This window comes from Tamandua tetradactyla, chromosome 3, assembly GCF_023851605.1.
Source record: "Tamandua tetradactyla isolate mTamTet1 chromosome 3, mTamTet1.pri, whole genome shotgun sequence".
NCBI classification, from domain to species: Eukaryota; Metazoa; Chordata; class Mammalia; order Pilosa; family Myrmecophagidae; genus Tamandua; species Tamandua tetradactyla.
Window position 1 is genome coordinate 10,093,401 of NC_135329.1, and position 26,192 is coordinate 10,119,592.

Consider the following 26,192-nt stretch of genomic DNA (forward strand, 5'->3'; position numbering starts at 1 on the left):
CTCTTACCCGTCTTCTTGCCTTACCTCAGCTCACCAATTTTGACGCTAGCAAATGAAGCAACGAGGAGACCTGGGAGGCGAAGCCTAGAGTTGCCTGATCCACGCAGATTGGACGGCACTGGCGCGCGGGGGCGGACCGCGCGAGCCGACCAGGGACCCTCCCACTGTGGGCGGGGAGCAGCGGGGGGGCTGCGCGTGCGCGCTGAGCGGCGGCGGCAGCTGCGCGTGCGCGGTGGGCGGAGCGCCGCTCTCGGCTAGACCTCCCCTTGCTTGCCGTGGCGATCAGTGCGGTACTCGTGTTTCACCGCCTGTCGCGGAGAGTCGCTGCCGAGTGGGCGCTGGGTTTTCGGGTCGTCACGATGGTCCGCTACGAATACGTGAGCCCGGAGCAGCTGGCCGGCTTTGATAAGTACAAGGTACTGCGGGACCCGCGGACGCCCCTCTGCCTCCTCGTTGTCGCGGCCTCGCCCGGGCGGCGGAGGGACCGGCGCGGTCCGTGTCACCTTGTGCCGCGTGGCCTCGGGCTTGCTGGCGGGCGTTTTTCCGGGGGACCTGCCGTGTCCTGAGAGCTTGGAGTCAGGGTGCGGCGTGGGGCACCCTAGGCCCTCGTTTCTCGCTAGGCATCTTCCGGGGTTTTCCTTCTGAGACCGGTCCGCTATAATGGAACGAGAGAATTCCCTCTTCTTTACCTCCCTCTTTTTTTTTCTTAGCCCCCTGAAAGGTGGTGCAGTCCCTTGCAGTGGCATCTTAATTGTTTTCATTTTAATGAAGTTTGTCCTCCTTTTGCGGAGATGAAGGTGGTCGTTTGGCAGCTGAGGCCCTCGGAGAGAGGGGGTGACTTACCACTTACCGAGGCCACACCCAGCTTCTACTCTCAGTACAGAGGAGCTGGTGGCGCTTGGGCTGCCAGGGAGGGACTGTGTAGTGGGAACAGTCTGGCATACACAAAATCCTGATACAAAAATCTATTTTCTTTATGTGGCCTGAGACAAATCGTTTAAACCTCACCCAGCCCCTGTTATCTTTATAAATTGGGGATGCTCTCCACTCTGTGAAATGATTCTAAGGGTTTGAGATAATGTATGGGAAGCGCCTGGCACTTAAGGGGTGTCAGTAAATACTGGTTCTTACTAACTTCCGTCCAGATCTGGTTGCCCTCCCTTGTTATCAGTGAGTGACTCCACCATCTATCCACTTGTCCAAGCTCAGAATCTGGGCTTTAACCTTTCATCCTTGGGGATGGCAGGGCCCCTTTTACTCCCGATTCCTTCGCCCCACCCCTCAACCAGTGAATCGCCAGATTTGTATGTGCTAACATCTTTAGCCTAGTAGAGAAGAGACGTCTCGTTTACCACTCTTCCCACTCCCACTTTTTAAATGAACGTATTAGAACGGTGTTCGGTTTTCTGAAAAACTGCGAAGGTAATAGAGTTCCTGTATGTTTCACACCCAGGTTTCCCTATTATTAACATCTTATGTTAGTATGGTACGTTTGTCACAAGTAGTAACCAATATTTCTACATTACTCTTTCTTCTGTTCCAGGACCCCCATCCAGGATCCCACATTCTGTTTAGTTGTCATGGCTCCTTAGGGTCCTCTTGACTGTGATCATTTCAGACTTTGCTTGTGTTTGATGGCCTTTGCAGTATGAGGAGTGCTGGGCAGATATTTTGTAGAGTTTCCCCCAATTGGTATTTATTTGGTGCTTTCTCATGATTGGGCTGGCTCTGTGGGTTTTGGGGAGGAAGACCACAGAGGTGGAGTGCCATTCTCATTGCATCATATCAAGGGTACAAGCTGTCCACATGGCATGTCACTGCTGATGTTAATCTTATCATCTGGCTGAGATAGCATTTGTCAGGTTTCTCCATTGTAAAAGTTTTTCCTTTTCCCCTCTTTCCCTACAGTGCCCCTTAGAAGGAAATCATTATGCACAGCCCACACTTAAGAAGTGGGGAGTTTTTCTCCACCTCCTTAAAAGTGGTATTTCAGCATAAATTATTTTGAATTCTTCAGCTCTGGAGATTTGTCAGTTCTCCCCCATGAATTTATTTGAACATTTATTTTATTTTTTATTTTTTGCATGGGCAGGCAGCAGGAAACTAACCCAGGTGTCCGGCATGGCAGGCTAGAACTCTGCCACTGAGCCACCATGGCCCACCCTAAACATTTATTTATGTTAGTAAGGACTCCTAGATATTTATATTTTATACTTTGTTTTATAAGCCAGTACAACTTTGTTCCTCATCCATGTCTGCTTCTTAAAAAATTAATTTTTAAAAATTAAAGTAGCTGTAGACTTACAGAAAAATCTTGTGAAAAGTGCACAGTTCCCATATTATGCCTGTCCATTCCCAGCTTTCCCCGTTATTAACACTTTGCATTAGTGTGGTACCTTTGTTAAAATTGATGAAACATTATTATAATTATGCTGTTACCTTTAGTCCACTGTTTTCATTAAGTTTCATCCTTTGTGTTGTACAGTTCTGTAGGGTTTATGTGTGGGTGTATGGCAACATATACAGCCTAAATTTTCCCTTTTTGTCCCTTTTGAAATATGCAGTTCATTGGTGTTAATTACATTCATGAAGTTGTGCTTTCATCACCATCATCCATGGTCAAAAGTTTTCAGCCCCAAATAGAAACTCTGTATCAATTAAACATTAACTCTCTGTTCCCCTCCCCCCAGTTGGCCCCTGATAACCAATATTCTAGATTCTGAGTTTATGAATTTGCATATTCTATTTCATGTAAGTGAAATCACACAGTATTTGTCTTTTTGTTCAGGTTTACTTTGCTCAACATGATGTCATCAAGGATCATACATATTGTAGCATGTATCAGAACTTCATTCTTTTTAGCTTTGAATTCAGTTCCATTGGATGTATGTACCACTCGTTTATCCTTTCATCTGTTGATGGAAGCTTGGGTTGTTTCCACCTTTTGACAGTTGTGAATAATGCTGCTATTTAGGTCAGTGTGCAGATATTGTTTAAGTCCCTGTTTTCAGTTCTTTTACATATGTACTTAGACCTGGGATTGCCAGGTCATGTGTTACTTCTATACTTAACTCTGAGGAATCACCAGACTATTTTCCACAATGGCTATACCATTTCACATTCTCACCAGCAATGTTCGAGAGTTCCTATTTGCCCACATCCTCTCCAACACGTGTTATTTTCCTTTTAAAAAAAAATAGTAGCTGAAATTTTCTATAGTGCATAGTCTAATTCAACCTATCTGTATAGCTCATTTGAATAATCAAAACACAGGGAGCACAGAATAAGAAAGAGGTCCTTTAATCCTGTATAGATTATTGTAATGCCTGGAAACAATCTAGAGTATATTAAGCAGATAATCAGAAAGTGTTGGCAAAGTCCCCTGAGGGAGGAGAGAAAGACTATGAAACTGTTAAACCTTACTGTCAGGGAAATCCCCTGATACTGTGTCAGACTCTAGGGACACCCAAATCAATAGGCTATGCCCTGAATCATGAGGCTTACTCTTGTGAAGTTTGTGTAGGTGGCATAGAAACTTAGACTACCTATAGGTATGCCTACGAATTACTTCTGGAGGACCTCGGTAGTTGCTCAGATGTGGCCTCAGTCTCTCTAAGCCCAACTCTGCAAGTGAAATCATTGCCCTCCCCCCTACTTGGGACATGACATCCAGGGGTGAAAGTCTCCCTGGCGACGTGGAAGATGACTCCCAGGGATGAATCCAGACCTGCCACCGTGGAACCAACAATTCTGTCCTGACCAAAAGGGGGAAAAGAAGTATAATTAATAAAGTATCAGTGGCAGAGAAAGTTCAGATACAGTAGAGAGGCTACTCTGGAGGTTGCTCTTACTCAAGCTTCAGGTAGACCTTGCTACCTATCATAACCTGCTAACCCCCAACCAAGACCATTCCAGCCAATCCTAAAAACCTAGGGCAATATGTAAGATTCCACAGGTTTTCCATGCATTAGAATAACTTTCCAGAAACCTACAACTTCCAGATGGGTCCCTGGTCCAGATTAAGTCCTGAAACCTAGCCCAGCCTCTCCAGAACATCAGATCAGATAGCTCCATCTCCCTACCCTATATTTGTGACCCTTCCAAATAAAAAAATTTAGAATATCCATGGCCCAAACAACCCTAAAGAGAGGTATGGAAAGATCAAAGGTGATGGTGGAGTTATACATAGAAGATAGGATTTAACATATGAATATGAATGCTAAATCATTAAATTGATATCTTTTAGTCTCCAGTATTTTAGAGCAGCTAGAAGTAAAAACCTAAAATTGTGAAATTGTAACCCATGTCAAAGTCTGAAATATGTTCTACAACTAATTGTGGTGCTGTGCTTTGAAATTCATTGCTTATATATATATATGTTATTTTTCACAAAAAAAGAAGTAAAAAAGTCAATTATGATGATAAAAAATATTTAAGCTCTCTAGCCTCCTATATTCTGGAGCAACTAGAAGGAAAAATCCGAGAGGATTATATGGTATCCCATGATAAACTCTGTGATCTGTCCTGTAACCACTTGTTGAAGAATGCTTTGAAAACTATTGCTTTTTTATTTCTTTGCTTTGTATATATGTTATACTATACAATAAAAAAAGTTAAAAAAAAATAGCCATTCTAGTGGTTATAAGATGGTATCTCATTGTGACTTTGATTTGCATTGCCCTGATGGCAAATGACATTGAACATCTTTTCGTGTACTTATTAGCTCTTTGTATATCTTCTTTATAGAAATGTCTGTTCAGGTCTTTTGTCCATTTTTAAATTGGATTTTCTTTTTGTTGTTGAGTTGTAGGAGTTCCCTATATATTCTGGAGATTAAGCCCTTATCAGATACATGGTTTCCAAATATTTTCTCCCGTTTTGTAGGTTGTCTTTTTGCTTCCTTGATAAAAGTCCTTTGATGTACAAAGGTTTTAAATTTTATGAGGTCCCATTTATCTGTTTTTTCTTTTGTTGCTTTTGTTTTTGATGGAAAGTGTAAGAAACCATTGCCTAACACAGGGTCCTGAAGATGTTTCCCTATGTTTTCTTCTCTAGGGATTTTATAGCTTTTTCTCTTTCATGCTTAGTTTTAGTTCCTATATTTTATTTGATCCATTTTTAGTTAATTTTTATATGTGGTATAAGGTGGCGATCCACCTTTATTCTTTTGCATATGGCTATCCAGTTCTCTCTGCACCATTTGTTGAAAAGACCAATTACATGGCTCTGCATGACCCGGTCCTTGTTTGAGTAACCAGCCTCATCTCATACCACTCACTGTCTCCCTCTTCCAGTCTTAGCAACACCTCCTCACCCCCCTTTTCTTTTGGTCCTTAAGTAATGTTGTCTGTCAGGATTTCAGTCTCCCTTCCCCATTTATGTTCATCTTTACATCTTAGTTTAAATATCACTTCTTCAGAGAAGTCTTTCCTAAGCATCCCCATTTCCCCATAAGGGTGTTTTCATAGTACCCTCTGCTCCCTTCAACCACTTCTAATTGTAGTTAAGTATGCATCCAATTCTCTAATGTGCCTCCCCTGTAGACTAGAATCTTCATGTTGTGAAACCTGCCATAGGTACCACCGTGACCTGTTTACAGTGCTATGTTCATGTTAGGCACCAATAAACATTTGTGGAATTAATGAGTAACTGAACAGATTTTAATGGGTTGTATTTAACTGGAATCAGGAAAACTGAAAAGGACCATAGAAGATCATATAGTACATTGTTCAGCTTTTAAGCAATGCTGTGCCATTCCATTCTGAACTGATGTGTTGACTTGTCTTAAAAACTTAAGGAAAAAGAAAATACAGATCCTTCTGGGTAACTCAGGTCAGGGCTTAACATTCATTTTTGAAGGATATTAAGCCAGAGACCTCCTGTTTTTTGCTTTAAGCTCCACTGTCTTTTTGTTAATCTGTTTTGTACTATAAATATTGGCATATAAAACATTTTCTTCTTTACTAGAGTTTGACTTTTGAAATAAGTATCAATGTAGTAGCTGTTTCATTTGCAGCAGTGTCTATAATAGGGAATTTCCTTTTTCTTGTAAGCCATCATCACTAGATTTTTTTTGTTTCAGAAATATAAATTTTATTGTAACTTTTCTTTTCCTATCTCTTCCTTCCCTCTTCCATTATCTGAGTCAGTTCCTGTGTTTGACAGCAGATTTCCTGTCATTCTGGAAAACAAAGGTCAATTTAGGAAGCAGCCAGTGTTCACTAAGATACATTTTTTTTTTTGGTCATTGAAGTTATTTTAGTTGTTTTGAGGCTTCCTTGGGAAAAAAAAGAGCACAAATTTATAACCTAAACATTGTTCGAGTAGGAGCTTCTTTACTCAGTGCTGCAGCCATATTAAAAATAAATCCAAAGGTTATCCAAAGGAAACAAATTTGTGTGGTCAGTTTTCCTGGAATGTCTCACCTAGAGGACTTTTCTTCCAGATGTGGCATTCCTGTTTGTGTAGTTTTCAGAATGTAAGTGCTCTATAAATATTTGTTGAATTAAAATAGCTTTTTTTAAAAATATATTTTTATTGGCAAGTCTTTACACACATACAGTCCACACATGTTGTATAATCAGTGGCTCACAGTATCATCACATAGTTGTGAATTCATCACCATGATCATTTTTAGAACATTTGCATCAATCCAGGAAAAGAAATAACAAGAAAAAACTCATACATACCATATCCCTTACCCCTCCCTCTCATTGACCACTAGTATTTCAGTCTACCCAATTAATTTTACCCTTTATCCCACCCCCCATTATTTATTTATTTTTTTATTCATATGTATATATATTTTTACTCATCTGTCCTTATCCTGTGTAGTAGGGGCATCAGACACAAGGTTTTCACAACCACACAGTCACATTGTAAAGGTTATATCGCTATACAACCATCTTCAAGAATCAAAGCTACCGGAACACAGCTCAACAGTTTCAGGTATTTTCCTCCAGCCACTCCAGTACACCATAGACTAAAAGGAGATATCTGTATAATGCATAAGAATAACCTCAAGGATAACCTCTTGACTCTATTTGAAATTTCTCAGCCACTGAAACTTTATTTTGTCTCATTTCTCTCCTCCCCCTTTTGGTCAAGAATGCTCTCTCAGTCCCATGATGCTGGGTCCTGGGTCAACCCAGGAATTCTATCCCACTTTGCCGGGGAGATTTACACTCCTGAGATGTCATTTTACACATAGGGGGAGGACGTGAGTTCAGTTGACAAGTTGGCTTAGAGAGACCACATCTGAGCAACCAAAGAGGTTCTCTGGAGGTGACTCTTAAAATAACTTTTAAAAAAGATCACCCCATAAATGAGTAAGGACTAGAAATACTCAAAAGGGTTTTTGTTCCCTGGTGTGACCCTGTGTATTAAAGCAAAAAGGATCTAGAGAAAAATTGGCTTTGTAAAAGCAGCTGATGGAAACATTCCTTATTTAATGTGTCTTTTTTCTCTAAAGGTACATCTGAGACTGACACAATAGCTGTTGAAAGGGATGCACACGAAGAGTGTAGGTTTCCATAGTAAGGAATCAAAAGACAGTTGGTTTTCAGTGTTAAAAAAAGCATTGTATGGATTCTATGTTATATGTTCTCTCAGTACTTGTTCTTCTCTGTTGTGGTACTTCCCACAATTCCATTAAACAGTTGAATAATTAATTGAGTGACTCCCTTATCTGTTAGGACATGAGTTCTTGGAGGGCAGGGCCTGTGGCTTGTTTAGAATGTGCCCACGGTCTAGCATAGTAGTAGCACGAACAGTAGATGTTCACCACCCACTCTGTTGCATAGGGAAACAAAAACAACAATAAATACTTATTGAAGGAATGAGAGTATAAAAGAAGATCGGCTATTTTGGAAGTATGGTGAAAGAAGCTGTGCCTCTCCTAGATAGGAAGGACATTTTTGAATTTTGAATGTGAAGGAAATCAGGGATTTTAACTACCATTGTCTTCTTTGTTGCTTATAAATGTAACTAGGCAATTATGTTGAGGGATTTTACCCTCCTCATGAGGCTTATCATTCCCTCCCTCCACCCCCATACCAGAAGGGACGATTTCTTTTGGCTGAGTCTTTATATATGAGGAATTTACCTGCTTATCTATTGTAGTTTATCTAATCTGGCTAGAGAAGGCCTGGTTTTAATTGATAGTGTAGCAGTTGACTTAAAATTGTATCATTTTGATTCAGAGAGGAAGTTCTGTGAAATATTTTGTTTGTTTTCAAGGATATAATTTCAAGATAAATTGGTTCTGCTATCAAGGTAATTAACTTAACTTGGCTGTCAAAAACCTGATTATAGGGAAAACATTTCAATTAAGAGGTAGTAAAGAGAGACTGTGTCTTTATCTTGATGGGTATGCTAAGGAACCAGAATCTGGCTCTTAACCTTACTGGTTCATACGGTTTTATTTATTCATTTATTCAACAAGCATCTATTGAGAGCTCATTCTATGTTAGGCATCACACTAGAGCTACATAGTTAAGCCAAGCTAAAATTCTTGCCTTCTAGGAACCCAGTTTTGTGGCATGTAGATAAGTAAATAAACATTTGTAAATTGTTAATAAGAGCAGTTAGGTAAGGGCTGGGTGCTACAGGAGAGGAGAGGAGACAGCTGCTGTCAGCTGCCAGTGATGGAATTAGAGTTGAGGAAGGCTTCAGAGGGGATGGAGATGAAGGCAGAGCTCAGAATAGAAAGGCACCAGTATTACCAGACAAGAAGGGGAGAAAAGACACTACAGAACAAGAGAGCAACGGAATGGAATGCATTGGAGTGGAGGCCTGAGAGAGTATTTTTTGGGAACTGTGAGAAGTTGGATAAGGTATGTGGTAGTTAGATTCAGTTGTCAACTTGGCCAGGTGAAGGCACCTAGTTCTGTTGCTGTGGACATGAACCAATGGTACGTGAACATCATCTGTTGCTGATCACATCTGCAGTCGGGTAGGAGGCGTGCCTGCTGCAATGAATGACGTTTGACTTAATTGGCTGGTGCTTAAATGAGAGAGCTCAACGTAGCACAGCCCAAGCAGCTCAGCGTACCTCATCTCAGCATTCGCAGTTCAGCCCAGGCCTTTGGAGATACAGAAAGAAATCACCCTGGGGAAGGGTGTTGGAACCCAGAGGCCTGGAGAGAAGGCCAGCATAGACCATCCTGTGCCTTCCCATGTAAGAAAGAACCTCAGTGGAAAGTTAGCTACCTTTCCTCTGAAGAACTAACAAAATAAATCCCCTTTTATTAAAAGCCAATCCATCTCTGGTGTGTTGCATTCTGGCAGCTAGCAAACTAGAACAAGGTGTTAAGTTATAATTGTGGCGTGGCAGGAGATGAGGCTGGAGAGGGAGGTGAGTCCCTTTTAGTGTAGGATGATTTGATGTAGAGAACTACTCAACTTTACCTGTAGATCAGTGTTTCTGTGGTCCAAGGACTATGGGCATTAGAATCACCTGGGAAAAGTGTTTAACTAGCAGATTCCTGGGGTATTTCAGATTGGGTAGACTGCTGCTTTTTTTGCTATTATCAGTATGTTAAATATCTCATGAGGTTCTTAGGTACATTATAGTGCTATAGGTTTGGGGAAGCCCCTGAAGAATTTTAAACAGGATCATTTTTTAACTTTAGGAAGCAAACACTGGCAGTTTGTGGAAGATGGATATCTAGATGATGGTGGAGGTAGGGGTGATAGGGCTCATTTTAGGGAGGTCTAGAGATCTTTTGGAATGCTCTTGCACAAAGGTAGGTAAGACCAAAATTATGCAGAAGAAGTGCTTCCAGGAAACCTCTTCGGTTACTCAGATGTGGCCTCTCTCTTTCTAAGCCCAACTCTGCGAAGAAAATTATTATACTTGCCTCTATGTGGGACATGACACTCAGGGGTGAAAGTCTCCCTGGCAATGTGGAACATGACTCTCAGGGTCGAGCCTGGTCCTGGCACCGTGGGTTCGACAATGCCTTCTGAACTAAAAGGGGGAAAAGAAATATAACAAATAGTATCGGTAACTAAGACAGTTCAAATGGAGTCGAGAGACTATTCTGGAGGCTACTCTTATGTGAGCTTCAGCTAGATATTGCTAATTGCTGAGGTTTGCCATATCCCAGCTAACATCATTCCTGTTAACCCTGAAGAACACCTCGGGCTCTGAGACACTACTGAAGTCTCGTGTACTAAGTATACTTTCCTGAAACCTTTAACCTCCAGAGAGTTCCTAGGGCAGGTAAGTCCTGAAACCCAGAGAGGCCAGCCTCCAAGAATATCAACTCATTCCATCCCCCTACTCTACATTGTTGACACCCCTTTTTAACATGAACAAGTTAGAATTGGCATAGCCCAAAGGCCCCTGTACATTGGGAGTAGGATCAAAAAAGAAGGAGAAATTATAACAGAAAAGATAGGATTTAACAAATGATTATGACTGCAAATCACTATAATGTTATTTCTTTTAGCTTCCAGGGTTTTGAAGTAGCTAGAAGGAAAAACCTGAAAATGTGGAATGGTAACTCATACCAAACTTTGAAATCTGTTCTGTAACTACTTGTTCAAACTTACTTTGAAAATTACTCCTTTTTGTGTGTGTGTGTGTGAATGTATTTCACAATAAAAGGCATTTAAAAAAAAAAGGTAAGAAATGATGAGAAGGTCTTAGTCAAGGGGGTGGTAACAGAGAGGAGGGAGTATGGACTCTAAAGTCTGAAATCAAAACTGGTTACCTGAACATTGAATTTGGAAAGCAGATATGTTTAACTTGGTCCACAGTTAATGTTATTTAGAAATTGGTATAGTCCCCATAGAAATCCAGATTTCTGTATCTTTTTAAAAACCAGAAATTTGGAAAACACTAGTGCTGAGCCACCTTTAGACAAGAATCAGCTGAAGCTCAATGTGACTGTGTGATTGTGAAAACCTTGTCTCTGATGCTCCTTTTATCTACCTTGTCAAGAAACGAGTAGAACATATGGAATAAAAATAAATAATAGGGGGAGCAAATGTTAAAATAAATTTAGTTTGAAATGCTAGTGATAAATGAAAGTGAGGGGTAAGGGGTATGGTATCTATAATCTTTTTTTTTTTCTGTTATTTTATTTCTTTTTCTGTTGTCTTTTTATTTCTTTTTCTGAATTGATGCAAATGTTCTAAGAAATGAGGAATATGCAACTATGTGATGATATTGAGAATTACTGAATATATGTAGAACAACAACAACAACAAAAGAATCAGTTGAAGCTAAATAGAGCTTGCCTATGTTAGACACGGTATTTGTTCTCTAGTTTGCCATTTCCCTACCAGGCCATATGGTTTTATGCCCATCTACCTTGCTTAATTTATCTGCCTGATTGATCCCTGTGGGTTTTTAAGTTTGTTTCTCTGGATTTTGGATTTAAACTTGACAGAAAACGGTAACTGAATAGGTGCAGGTGGTGTGGGGGGGGGCGAAGGATGGAAAATGGGAGGAGTCTGGGATGATTCAGGCTCATGACTGGTGGTGGGTAAAGGCATCCAGGCATTAAGGTAGAGATTTTGTAAAGCATTAGCTCTCGAAAGGTATTGGTAATAATGGCAGCGAATGTTATTTGTAAGGTCTAAGATTTAATCCTCTTGACAGCCCAATAGGGAGGTATTATTAATCTCTGAATGCTTTGGCAAATCAGAAACCAAATTCATGAGAGCTTGATCCTTACACAACAGAAGAGTAATTATAATTTAAAGGAAACTGAATCTGGTAGGATAACTAGTAATCATTTCAGAGAAGCACTTGGGTTAGACCAGTCCACATGGAAGACCAAACTGTAGATCCAAAGTGTGGTTTGTGCACTTGGAATTATAGGAAAGAAAGCTTAAGGTTCTAAAGAGTTGTTATCATTTGTGGATGAATTGTCTTCCATTAGAGGAATATTTCTGTAACTGATTTCAAGGATTAGAATACTTTTCCCTCTGAGCAACAAAAATATGAGAAGTTCTTGATCTTTTGATTTTCATGTATTATGATTGCAAGTAGACTACAGTATGGTGCTAACTGTGTAAAGCACATCTTATCTTTAGCTTGTGCCTTGTTGGTCTTCTTGATTAGGTTTGGGGAACTACCCACTCCCATCTTTAAGTATATTATTAAGGCTTAAAAAGCATTTTTGTGGTCTTGAATATAGCTTTACAAATGTTTGGTAGAAAGGATAATTTCTGCTATTGACAGAGACAGAGGAGACTTTCTGAAGACATGAAAGTAGGATGGATGGGTTACTTCTGCAAAGTGAGAGGAAGAGTCAGTGGTGGGGGAAGATTATTACCTTTTTAGATGCTGTTTGGATATTACATCTTTACTTGATTCTTTTGGTACATTCTGAAATTTTAACTCACTGATGATGGCTTATTTCTCTAACTGCTCTAATATTTTTCCCCCATGCAAAATTTTTATTTAAGAAAAGTTAATATATTAACTCACCGGAATAAAAATACATAATAATTCTATAGTTTACTTATGTTCTAGGTATATTCTGTTTTTACTTTTAAATAAAATATAGATATTGTTCATTTTAGATAAGCCAAAAGGTAATTATTATTTCTCAGTCCAGCCTTACAGAGCATTCCCCAAAAGGTATTCTCTTGACCTTTGAATGTTTCTGTTTGCAAGTTCATTAGTAGAGTCAAGAAAAAACTGACAAGTCACCATATCCTAAGGGTTTTAAAATTGAAAAACTTACATGCAATAAATATTTATTAAACTGAAGTGAATTGACAAACTCCATTTGTTACACCATTCCTAACAGCCCAGTCCGCTATTGCTTTTCAACCTTCTGAACATGATTGGATTGGACGTTAGATTGGAATTGGTGAGATCCTTGGAAGAAATAGTAGTGTCCTTTGGAGTAGAAGACTGCACTGATTTTAGGTCCAATTCCTGGGAAAAGTTTTTGGTTATCATTTTGGGATAATGAGGGTCATGCATTGTCTTTTCTCATCATACTTCCAATACCAATTATCTACAGAGAAGTAGGTCTTGTAGAGAAGTGCATTAAAAACGACTGCATCATTTTTTTTTTTTCACAGAGTCCTGGAAACCCAAAGAATGTATGTTGTTGGGATAGTTTGGATGTATTCTTAAATTGCTGATTAACCAGTACTTGTCATCTTTAAAAGGAAAAACTTCATTTCTGGCTCCAATTTCATAAGCTGCTTGAAAACAGATGGCAAAGTTGGCTATAATTTAGACATTAAACTAACTCTGATCTTAGGTGTCTCAGCATGCTTCCACCAGAAGAACCTGTGTTTAAAGAAAAATATTTTATTTCCAGTTGTAGTGACAACATCAAACCTCAAATTAGGGTCACACACTTCCGTACCACTGGGATCTGGCATGGGTTGTTGCTGTTCTGGGCCTCCATGGAGGAGGTGATTGCCATGTTTGTGATCAGTAGAAAGACTAAATATGTTGGGATCAATATAACTTTAGGTGAGAAACATTATGGCCCTTGGGTCATTCATTGGAATGGTCAAAACCCAAGAAACGGCCAGTCTCATGAACTGTAAGAAACAAGCTTAGGCCTCTTGTTTTTGGTCCAGGTTTCATCCTCATTAAAATGTGCATCTCCACCAATACTAGCTCCAGGTCCAAAAGCATGGGCTAAAACTCTACTTTTTCCATCAAAACATGAACGCCACATGAAAAAGAAATCATAATGTCAGTCTCACCTGCATTAATCTTTCTGAATTTTGGGGGGGGGGGGTCACATCACTCCATACTTGAAAAGCCTTCTGGATGGCATAGTCAACATCTGTGTGTGTCAGGTCTAGGGTGTAATTGTTGATTCTGTAGGTGATAGAATGTTTCTGCTGTATTGGGCCTCCTGGCATTGTTTTGAAATGATGAACGTCCTACCTGCCACATCGGGGATATGCATCATTGTCAGAGTAGATGTGTCCAGTTGCCCAGCCATTTTTAACCCCAAGAACTGCTGCATTTCCTGGATTTTATTCTGCATGAGGTTGCCAGTGGTTTCTTTGTCATTGGAAGAAGTCTTTCCATGTCGAGGTCATAAAAGATTCCCAAGTACCTTTTGGCAAACACCACATCATTTTCTTCTGCGTTTGTATCTCTGGTCAGGGAAACAGATCCAGAAGGAGTAACTTGCAGGATGAGAATTAGTAGAAGAAACTTCATTCTAAACTTCTTTTGAATGACTTAACCCAATATTCTCTGTTCCTTTTTAGCCTCTAATACCTAGTTGTTAAAAATTCCTCTGCTGAATAAGAGTTTGCCCAGTGCATATATGAGAATTGAGGAAAGACGTTCTAATGAGGGAGACAAATGGGAACCGAGGCCCTTAGGCTAGGAAGACCATGGTATGTTAAAGGTACAATGAAGTCTCAAGTATAGGAGGGACCACGCCAAGCCACCCTAACTTAATGAAGGAAAGTTGCGATGCCAAGAGCAATGTCATTGTAAATACTGAAATAATAGTAATAGGAAGCATTTATGGGATGCTTTACATATATTATCTCATTTGTTATACGTAACTGCTTTGTGAAGTAAAGGTACTCTTATTTATGTTTTCACACAAAAAGAAATTGACACCCAGGGAGTTTAAGTGTAACTTGCTCTGGGTTCCACTGCTAGGAAGTGGCAGGACTGAGGTTTGAACCCAGGCGGTCTGTGTATGGAGTCCATATACTTCATGCTATGTTGCTTCTCAAAGCTAAGAATGAAGTGTAAAGTCTGCATTTTAGTTACTGGGTGTTTTAATCCAAGATTTAAAGAGATTAGAAGAAAGACCTTTAATGACATGCTTAATTGAGTATGTGTCTAATCCTCACAGATGTAGAAAAATACAGTGAAAAAAAAACTGGTTTTATTTACTGTTCTATACAAGTGGGTTTGTATTTACTATTCTTGCGTTTAGTTGAGTATTAACATTTCATTTACTATTAACTCTAGTTGAAATAAAAGGCTTTTGATTAAAGCAATTAGCTTTGGGACAAATTAAATAAAAAATAATCCACTTGCTAGATTTTTTATCTTGAGCAGGTAAATTAGTCTCTGGCTACGTTTTCTCATCCGTGAAATGGGATAGTGCCTGCTTTATAGGGTCATTATCAGAATTAAATGAATTATTATCCATACAGTGCCTGGCACATAATACTATATTAAATTAAAATAAATAAAACATAAAACTTGACGTTTGTACTTTTTTGCTTGTGAACATTTATATGTAACATGTACACACGCACATCCCAGGAGGTGATAACCAAGATAAAGTATATTTTAGGAATGGCAGTTAAGGGTGTTAAAAGGATGTATAAAGAGATTTCCTTTTTTTATATATGTAAATAATAGCACAATAGGCAGAGTAAATAATTTTTCTCAGGTACTACTCTCCTACTTAAATATCTATAGTAGCTTCCAAGTATTTGTCATGTGCTTGGAATCCAGATTCCTCAGCAAGGTTTCGTGTTCGTACACGAAATGACTCTTCCTTTCATCTTATCTTCTCATCCCTGTTGGAGCTTATCAGTTTAAATCTAGTGAACAAACCTGTTTGTCATCATGATTTGCTTATTCTTGACTTATCTCACTCTAGCTCTCCTCCAGTCTTCTGTCCCCTCTCTTTGCTCTGATGTTAGCAGATATAAATGAAACTACTCACTGATCTCACTGCTCTCTGAGTCATGTTCTTTATGGGTGGAGTTCTCCATAAAGTCTCCATAAAATTATTTTGTTCCTGGGGTTAACATAGCTCATTTTTCTGCATTTTAAGTTCAGGTTTGGAGTTTTATTTTAATGTCTTAAAAGATTATTCCTAGCATAATGCCTTGCATTTTCTAGATATTTAGTGAATTCTTGCTAAATTTTATTGCACCTGTTTTGCTTGAAATGCAATATTTGAACAAACCATAAGGAGGTACCGGTGTTGCCTACCAAACTGATGGTTGTGGCTTATCCTTCAGCTGAGAGGTTGAGAAAGTATCCTTAATGTTTGTTTTCACAGAGCCATGGTTCTCAAACTTTAGGTGCATCAGAATCACTTAGAGGGTTTCTGAAATGATAGATTGCTGTTCTCCACCTGGACTGTCTGAGTTGGTTCATCTGAGAGAGGGGCCCAAGAATTTGCATGTAGCAACTACTCTTTGAGAAGAGTACATCAGAGAAATAGCCAACGATATGGCAGTCTGAAGAGCAGTTAATATGCTAATGAAACAAATACAAAGGAGTAGGAAAATATCAGTTACTCCCATGTTCAAATGCCAGATGTCAAAACATATCAGGTAGCCTTGGTTTTATAGATGGGAACCTAAAAGACCTCTTATTAGAAAAGGTGATTTCGTGCTTTTAGTGTTGGGTACTAGCTTTCTGTTGTTAAAAAATGAATTACCACAGATCTAGTAGCTGAAAACAGCATACTTTTTTTTTTCTTTTTTTAATCTTACAATTTTTGTGGATCAGGAGTCTGGACAGGTCAGCTGTCTCCTCTGCTTAGGGTTTCACCCACCTGCAGTCAAGGCGTCGGCTGCACTGCATTCTTATCTAGAGCTCACTTGGTTGTTGGCAGTTATAGTCCTTTGCGGTTACAGGGCTGAGGCCCTCAGCTCCTAGAAGTCACCCCTGTTTCCCTGCCACGTGACTCGCTTGATAAGCAGTTCACAGTATTGCTGTTTGCTTCTTCAAGGCCAGCAGGAAGACTCTTCTCCAGTCTGCTAACACGGAGCCTCATAAAATGAAATGTTAACATGGAATGCTGCCCCATCATCTTTGCCATATTCTATTGGTTAAAAGCAAGTCACAGGTTCCATTCTCACTTGTGGGGGAGGGGATTATACAAAGGTATGACTTGTTGGGGGTCATTTTAGGGTGTATGGAAAAATTGGAGGATATTGTAGGAATAAAACTTTCAGTAAATTGTATTTATGCAACTATTGGTTGCTTTTGAATCAGGAAGGGGTAGTTGAAAATAAAGTGATCAGTTTCATAGAAGTTGCTCTGAGCCAGCTTAATCTTTATTGGACTCAGAAAGCATTTACAGTTTGGACTTTAGTGTTTATTAGCTGTGTTAATTTCTGAATTTTATAGTCTCTTCAGCTGTAAAATGCAGATAATCTACTTGATTTTACAGTGTCAAATAAGGGAACAGGAATAATTATCCTTTGGAATGACAAACTATTATACAAATGTTAACATGGTGTTGTTAATAGGGGAAGAGTAAGGGCACTTTTTTCTTGTGAAGTTAAAAGTTGCTGAGACTTGTTCCTGGGGGAAAGAAGAGAGATTTGCTGAAGGGAGTACCACTTCACATCGCTGACACATTGACCCAACACAACTACTTAAACAACCCAAGTACAAGCATTTATTTATTCATGTGTGCAAACGTTCACATGATAATTGAGTTCCTGCTGTGTGTCACAGCTAAAAAGGAAGGTTGAAGTTGGGAGGCTTCTTCCCATACTTCCTTTGTATCTCAGTGCTCAGAGTAGCCCATATTTGTATGTTATAAAAGTAGCTCTTTTGAATTCCTTGGTATTTTTTGGAGAAATAGCTTGTTTTAACACTTAAGATCCCTTGTTTTCTGTGGTTTGTGCTATAGAGGCTCAAGTGAGCAGGAGAGAAGGATTGATTGACTGGTCTATTTCCTGAGACCTGGAAGGGCATTGCTAAGAACTTTGCTCCTGGAGTGGTAGGGCAGCTGGTGGCACATGGAGACATCCTGTAACAACTTACACTTGAGTATGGTTGCATCATGAGCCCCGTCAGCAAGGGCCTGGCCTTGCTCCTGTACCAGGTGCTGGGTTTTATTATGGAGGAAGAAAAAAATAGAGATATTTGACTTTTCTTTTTTCTTTCCTGTGTCATCAGAGGCTTAAGGAAGTTCATGAAGTGTCTTGATTTCATTTTGAGAGATATCTGGAAAGTTGAGATGAGCAGTAAATTTACTGTAATTTCATACAGTGAACCCTGTTGTGAACGAAAATAGGTTCTTTGTGGCTATCTTGCTTTTGCTTTTTACCCCTGTAAACAAAGCAGCCATGGATGATTTTGAATTCTACAGTTTTGGAAGTAATTTTAAAAATTAGAAATATTTTTAATTTGCTTGCATCTGAAGTGATTAACAGTAAATGCAGTTTATGAATTACTTTGTACTCACATTTTATGGCTTTCCACAATTAACTAAAATATGTTTTACAAGTATGAGGCTTATATTTTAGATGGGGAAAGACAGGCCTTGTATTAAAAATCATTTAACAGCATGAGTCCTTTTTTCCATATATTGATTAGAAGAAAGAGCAGAGGAAAGCTGCTGCTTATTATAGGTAGTAGAGCACTAACTGGGACTTCAGTCTCAGTCTACTGTCCAGAGCTCTGTGTTTAGCTCAAAGGCATGTCCTTTCAATTTTCTTACCAGTGTACAGAAAGTTTTAAATGCAGTACCTGCATGAAGGGAATACTTGTAGGTCTGAGGAGGTGGTTTCATAGTTTTCCTTTATTTGGAGCCAATGTCCTTCTCAAATTAAGGAAGGACTCACACTTGAAATGCCCTTTCTAAAGCTGGACCCTCCACAGATGGGAAGAAATTTGGAGGTCACCGACTACCTCTAGTCTAATCCACAGTGGTCTCTGACCTGATATGCTATAACAGTCTCCTCTGTTACCTTTACGACCTCCAGTCCATTTCCCCCACTGTAATCAGCGTGAGCTTTTAAAAATATAAATCAGGATGTGCCCTGTACTTAGAATAAAGTCAGACCTCACCATCGTCCCGTAGGGTGGTGTCTGCACACTTCTCTTGCTTGTTCCCAAAGCTGTATGTTGGCCTTCTTCAGTATTCCATGTGTCTCACTTTGTGGTCTTTACACATTCTGTTTCCTCTGGCTGGAAGAGGCCTTGGCACGAGTTCCCTTCCCTTCCTCCAAATACATTCACTACGTACACATCATACACACATACACACTTTCACATATGTTCATTTTCTCTCTCCTGTTTTTTTAGGGCATAGATTATATAAATGTGTAGATCTTAAGTATATAGCTTAATGAATTTTTATTTATGTATATATCTGTGTAACGACCATCTAGCTCAAACACAAAATTATTTCTGGCACCCGAGAAGGCCCCCATTCAGTCCCTCTCACCAAACCACTATTTGACATCTTTTTAAAAATTGAAATAAAATTCACATCCCATAAAATTCACCATTTTCAAGTGGAAAAGTCAATGGTTTTTAATACATTCACATGGTTGCTTAATCAGCACCACTGTGTAATTCCAGAATATTTTCTATTCTTTTTATCATAATTTTTTTTTGAAAGAGGAAACATTTTTATTCCTCTTGAACTGGCTCTAAGAAATGCTTAATTTCTGTCCAAAGAGTATCTTATTTGCTGCTCATTGTTCCAAAGAAATTAGTTTAGAATCGTTAAGTAAATTTCTTCTCTCCAAAACTGAGTTGGGATTTGATTGAAACTCGGTTGAACCAGACATTTTTATAACAGCAAGCCTTCCCGTTGAAGGCTTATTTTTCTCTGAGTAGATTTTGGGATTTTCTTCTTAGAATCTAGTACATTTTTTATTAAGAGTATTTCTAAGAATTTTATGAGGTTTTATTTATTTATTTGTTACTACTATAAATGGGTTTACCATAATGGAATATGCCCACTTTTTTTTTTTTAAATATATGCCCACTTTTGAATTTCATATGAACAGAATCTATATCATGTTCTCTTTAGTACTAGCCTGGCTTCTTCCCCTCACTGATGTGTCTGATACGGTCTCCTCCGTAAGAAGCTTTCTCTGACTGTTTTCTCGCATTGGGCACAGTGTCTGCACCAGTTAACCTCTTGCACAGCCCCCTGCTTGTTTCCTCCAGAGTATTTCTCACAATTTGTGATTATTTGTTTTCTTGCATATCATCTGTCACGCATTAGACTGTAGACTTGGTAAACACAGGATGCATTTTTCTCTTGTTCACTATTCTCTTCCCAGTGCTCTAGTGCAGTGCCAGGCGAAATCACAGGCACTTAGTTATAAATACTGGTTGACTCATTGACTGAATGAATGAAGAATGAACTCTGCTTTATTTCTTGATCTGAACTGAAGTAAAAAAATGTTTTGAAAATTTCTAATGCTTGGTAAAATCTTACCTAAGGTAATTCTGAATTTCACTAAGACTTTATCAAAGTATATATCTATATATTTATTATCCTTGTAGGTAGGATAGAAATAATTGCAGTAGATGGCAATACAGAATTCTGTATGCAAAAAAAACACTTATTAAATGAGTAATAGCAAACTCCTTTATAGAGAAGTAGTTGAAGGCAGATTTATATGCTGAGATTTTGAGGAGGCATGGGTGTTACCTTAGATCACTTAGGATTTGAAGAGATATGGAGAGGTAGAAAGATGATGGGTCAACTCAGGTGAGATAAGACGACATGATGGTAAATGTAGAGTGTTATACTTAGGTTCAATCGGAATAGAGAAAGTTGGCTTAGCAGCTCATATTAAGAAAGGCCTGTGGGTGTTAGTTGACTGTAAAGTTGTAAGTTTACAGTTTGATTTTGTTGCCACAAGAAATAATATGTTGAGTAATAGTTAGAGAAATAAGGTGTGGAGTTTAGAAGAATCTATAGCATGTTCTCTCTGATCATACACCACTTGAAATGTTCCCTCTGCCCTGGATCACAACTTTATGTTTGTTTAGCCACAAAGCAGATTGTTTGGAGCAGTAGTTGGCCAACTACAGTCCCCAGGTCACCTGTTTTGTAGATTATTGCCTATCATCTATGGCTGCTTTCATGCTGCAGTGGCAGTGTCGAGTAGTCATTACAGAGACCTTATGGTCCCCAAAGCCTAAAATATTTACTATCTGGTCCCTTACAGAAAAAACCTGTCAACCCCTGGTGTAGAGAACTAGACCTTACGCTGAAGGAGTTTGACCCTATGGTGAAAGGGGAGTCCCAAAGGAGCCCGGGATGTGTAGGTGAAGACATTGAGGTGACGAGCAGAGCTGTTTAGAGGACAATTGTGTGGAAGAAAAATTAGACCCTTTTTTGCTTAATTTTGTAAAGCGAAGTGGAAAACAAAGGATGGGGTGAAAATTTTCTGAGCATATAGAAAAGTTATTTTAACATTGAATTGAGTTACTTCTGGAGGCAGTGAGTTCTTTGTAAGCAGAGGTGTGTAAAGAAAATTAAATGACTTTTTACCTGTTCTTAGAAATGAGGACTAGACATTGCAGTGGACGATGAGGTTGGACATATTCTGAGCTCTCATGTGGTCCTGAGGTTTCTGAGTTGAATTGATTCTCTCAAACGTGGATTGCAGTCCTCCAGCGTTTATCAGGTTTAGCTTGGCCCAAAGACTGGAGCCAGGTGGGTCCTGGTAGGTCTCAATAGTAGATGATCTGTCAGGTTTTCTGGTGTATATCAGCACATCATTCTAATGGAAAATAAACGTAGATTTAAAAACTTTAATAAATAAGTTAAATCAAGTGCACACCTTTAAAAGTTTTTGTTTTACTTATTGCTTCATTCATGTAGATCTGAACTACTCTTCCTTCTTCCTATTGATTCGCGAGACAGTTTAGGGTTTCTTTGTTTATACCTAATGGTATAACCTTGAAAAAAACTCGGGTGTGTAGGACTTGAGCACCGAGTATTCTTTAGGTTTATTGTTTGCTACCTTTTGTAATCTCATATTAGTCTTTCTTACTATATTTGAACGCATTAGCTGTCATTAAATGTTAAATAACTGAAATCCAACTAGGTAAACTGACCTTCTCTTAATTCTATATTCTTTTCATAGTTCTATTGGCCTCCTAAAGTAGAGATTAGAGTTAAAGCTTCAGAATTTAAAAAGAGTTTTTCAAATCAGAATAGCATCAATTAAGGATCTTTTAGATCTAAGTTAATATAAGGAAAGCTGACTAAAATCACTAATTTAAACGAGGTAATATAAATGGCCTTAATTTACATGAGACTCATTCAGCAAACTTTTGAATTAAGACCATTGTACTTTGTGCACTTTATTAGGTATTCATGTGCTGTCTTGAACTTCTCACAGGACTTTTGTGAAGGGGAGCAGGCTAGGGCCCTTCCACCTTGTCTTCAGCAGCCTTTAGGAGTCCATATTGATTTCTTCCATAGTCTCAGGTCAGAAAAATTATGTTCAGATGATCCTGTCAGTTTAGGACCCCTTCATTATGCAGAGTTCAGAAGATGTGTTATATGTTATGTGAAAAAGCTTTATAACTTGTAGAGCAGCATGCAAGTGAAGGTCATTTTTAGTAGAAATATTAATGCTGATTTAATGAGGCTTCTACTGGGAGGCTGGATTCAGTATCCTGGCTTCTCATTTTTGCCCAGTAGCAGTAAATCTGCATTCTCCATCACCCATTTTGTTCCACTGCCTGTCCCAAGTCTTTTGTTACAGTTATTTCATTTAAATTGGAATGGGTTAGGAATGGAAACCTTAGACATGGAGTCTGTTGAATAAACATTTGACTTACTAATTAGTTAATTTTGCTAACAGTATTTAAAAATTTTTCTATTTCCTTTATTGTTCCATCACACTTTTACATCTCAACCCTTACAGAAAAGTATTTCTTGCATAGTCAAAACATTTAGGAAGAATTTTTATTTTTAATTATTATTTTTTAAAAATTAGATATCCAAATGCTAACTACTTATTTTATATGTGAACATGAAACAAAAAACAGTATCAGAACTGTCTTCAGACTTTGACTAGTAAAACATTGTTTAAATGTCAAATAGATGAAGTAGGTAATGTTAACCCAGATAATGTTATGAGGTCCTTGAGGATGGAAATAGTTTCTTACCGATTTTGTGTCCTTTGTCCCTATCGATCCAGTGGAGTGCTTCCTCCGTGCCAATGTTTGTGTAAGAGGAATAAGTGATCAGTATAACTCTTAAAGTTTTATGTACATGTTTGTTAACATTTTCTTTGAATTTTTACTAGATATCTCAATAATTGGAGAATAAGCTTGATTATCACCAAATCTTGGCCTGTTTTTGTCTCTCTTTGCTTATTTATTTATACTATCCAGTTTCCAGGCATGAGGGTATCTGTCAGTCTTCTGATACTCAAAACACATGTAATAGAGTATTGCTTTACATATCTTATTAACTTATTTTATCCTTATGTAATCCTTTGCAGTAAGGGCTATCATCCTTCTTTTACAGGTGAAGAGATTAAAGCATTGAGGCTAAATAACTTGCCAAAGGTCACACAGCTAGTAAGCTTATTGGTAATGGTTTTAAGGGGAAAAAACTCGATCCCTTTAAGTTGAGAGGGACTAAGGTGATTGAGAAGCTGTGTCGTCAGTGTTTGAATGTACCCAAACTGTGCAGATTACTGAGTCTGCATAATAAGTGAGAATATATAAGCAATATAAATTCCTCTGCTTTGAAATGTTATAATATTATAAAAGTTCATTGAAAGGGAAAGTTGGGTCAATGATTATTGTTGTGATTTGGACACTGATGAATAAGTAGGAATGAAACAACTATTGTAAGATTAAATAATTGATTTGGGGGTTGATTTTTAGGCTGTCCCTGCAACCCTCCTCTCCTTCCATAAAAGTAATGTCTGACTACCTGACAGTCTTTACCCATTTATTGCTATTGCAGTCTTGTGATTCAGATGTGGACAGCCTATAAATAGATGTATTCTCTGGGTTATTTTTGTACCATTATTATCATTTGAGAAATACTCTATTTGCTAGCATGCAGGGATTAACCCTTAATTTTTTGTTTCATTTCTTAACAGTACAGTGCTGTGGATACCAACCCACTTTCTCTATATATCATGCATCCATTTTGGAATACTATAGTAAAGGTAAGATGATTACTAGGCATGTACTTATGTTTAGTAAGTTTTAATTATTTTAGCTTATTTTATGTGATATGTGGATGCAACTGTCAGTCTAATAAGCTATCTAGAGAATCTACCCTTTTTCACCCTCCCTTCCCTTAGTCCTATACCTTTTGATTTACCTCATTGTTGAAATCTAAGGTTATACTCTGGAATGTGTGACTTTTATAAAGTATCTTTTTAAGTTTCCCAAAACAGATTTAACTTTATCATTTTAAGTTTGTTATAGAAAAATTTAAAATGTAGAGGGTACAAAGAATAAATGGTTATTTTTCTCAACTGGAGATTATGTTATATATGTAACTCCTGTATCTGATCTTTCAGATTTATAACTTTTCTTAACTTAAATTTGCATATTGTGGTATATATTAACCAAAGATTCCTCTATTTTATCTTACAATTTCTTTGGTAAAATAGGTGTTTCCTACTTGGTTGGCCCCAAATCTGATAACCTTTTCTGGCTTTCTGCTGGTTGTATTCAATTTTCTACTTATGGCATACTTTGATCCTGACTTTTATGCTTCAGGTAAGAGTATTACTTTGGTTTAAAATTTTAAATGTCTAAGGAGAGAAAAATGAGATGTGATTATCTTCTGGTTCTGTTAAGATGCTTGTATTTCTGAAAAGTTGCAACTGTGAAAATGGTATGTAAAGTATCAGAATTGTACAAATGCTAAGTGTGTTTTCACAGTCTGTTATGCATATTTCCATTAAGTTCTAGAAATAGAATATCAACTGACTCTACTGTCTGAAGAGCAATGGGGTTTTGGTAAAAATAATTGAATTTATAAGACAGAAAATTAGGACTGCCAAACCTTGCCTAAAAATGAATACACAAAGAGTCCACCATACCTACCAATTCCAGGAATATCCCTCCCCTTTTTTCTGGTCATGGAAGGAAAACTCCTTTTCTTCTTAAGGCAATGGGATTTATCTTTCCTTCTGCTCATCATCCCTACTTGCCGTTAATAAATCCCAATTTCCTTAAATATTTATTGACAGAAGTCTGGACCTTTTTTGAGGAAGAGAGCAAAGTTGCTTTTTTGTAATCTGTTCTTGCCGACTCCCATCGCGTACTCTGTTAACTTCTTTCACATTCCTAATCTTCACTTATTCCACATGTAACTTCTGCCCCAGAACATAGAACGGAATCTGGAGTGTAACTGGGGAGGGACGAAGGGGTAGTGAGAGACAGGGTTCATTTTCATTGGTCAGTCATTTGGTTGATTTGAAAACAGGAATGTGGAAATAGGTGATTATTTTTTACATTCTTAATTAGAGACTATATTTTCTAATAGGAGTACTTATAAATGATGTAGTTAAGAGTCTTAATATTAAAATTCATCTGAATTTTGGATTCTGTAGGCTTTTGTGGACTGATGGGGAAATGAACAACCACTGACAGCATTGATTTTAAATATAGGAAAGCTTGGAGTTTCAAACACTTGATATTTTAGAAATTCTGGATATTGAAATTATACGTATGCTGAGCTTTAGCAACGGAAACTTTTAGCTTTTACTTCTGTACGTATAAACAGAATAGTCATTGAAGTCTTAAACGCCAACTCTAAAGTACTAGAAGATCTTAAAGTACCATATGAATAGTCAGTCAGATAAATTTCCTTAAGTATGGTTTTGGTATTAAATTTTTTGTGTGTGTGTTTTAGTTCTCAGGACATCCTCAAAAATGTGTATTTGTAACCAGAAATATTATTTTCTCTGACTATTCTAAATAAGATTATTTATCATAGTTAAGAGAATTAAAATATGTAAATATTATATATATTTCCACAAATCCTGGAACTTGAAGGACCAGATAAACCAGCTAGTCCAAAAAAACGTCTTTTATCTTTGGGAAATGGAAGACTGCAGAGGTTAAGTGACAGGTTGAGGCTCACAGCACTCATCCATTAAAGAACCGGGACTAGAGCCTAGACCCCCTGCTTCTCAGCTGTTCTCTCATGGGGGAAAAGTAAGGCCCAGATATTTCAGATGATTCTGATGCCAAAATCATCAGGTTGAGGTCATCTCTGTATGTCCAAATGATAGGTCTTTGGTTTGGTTAATAAATAATACAATGAGAGAATACATAGAGTAAAGGCTCAGTACATATTTGTAGTAGTAGCATCAACAACAAGGATTAGATTAAATTGAAGTATTTTTTATTCCCAAAGTATATTCCTTTTCATTCTAAGCATGTAAGTAATTTTCAAGTGAAGAGTAACAGTCTCGAGTTAAGATTAAAGCTCAAAATAAATGCCTACTATTTAGAAGGCCTAGGGAGTCACATCTTTGGTTTAGCCAGAGTTTACAGA

At 38.1% G+C, this 26,192-nt stretch overlaps 1 protein-coding gene and 1 pseudogene across 1 annotated transcript in view; one reads left to right on the plus strand and one right to left on the minus strand.

Moving 5' to 3' along the window:
- The first annotated feature begins 236 nt into the window (after positions 1-236).
- The window catches only part of SELENOI (selenoprotein I), a 58,778-nt gene continuing 32,822 nt past the window's right edge, over positions 237-26,192 (plus strand). The window contains exons 1-3 of the mRNA XM_077152337.1: positions 237-416; positions 23,773-23,841; positions 24,295-24,403. Coding sequence (XP_077008452.1) covers positions 360-416; positions 23,773-23,841; positions 24,295-24,403 — 235 coding nt within the window. The 5' untranslated portion in view covers positions 237-359. The remainder of the gene's footprint in view (positions 417-23,772; positions 23,842-24,294; positions 24,404-26,192) is intronic.
- LOC143676684 (macrophage metalloelastase pseudogene) lies at positions 12,780-14,161 on the minus strand (annotated as a pseudogene).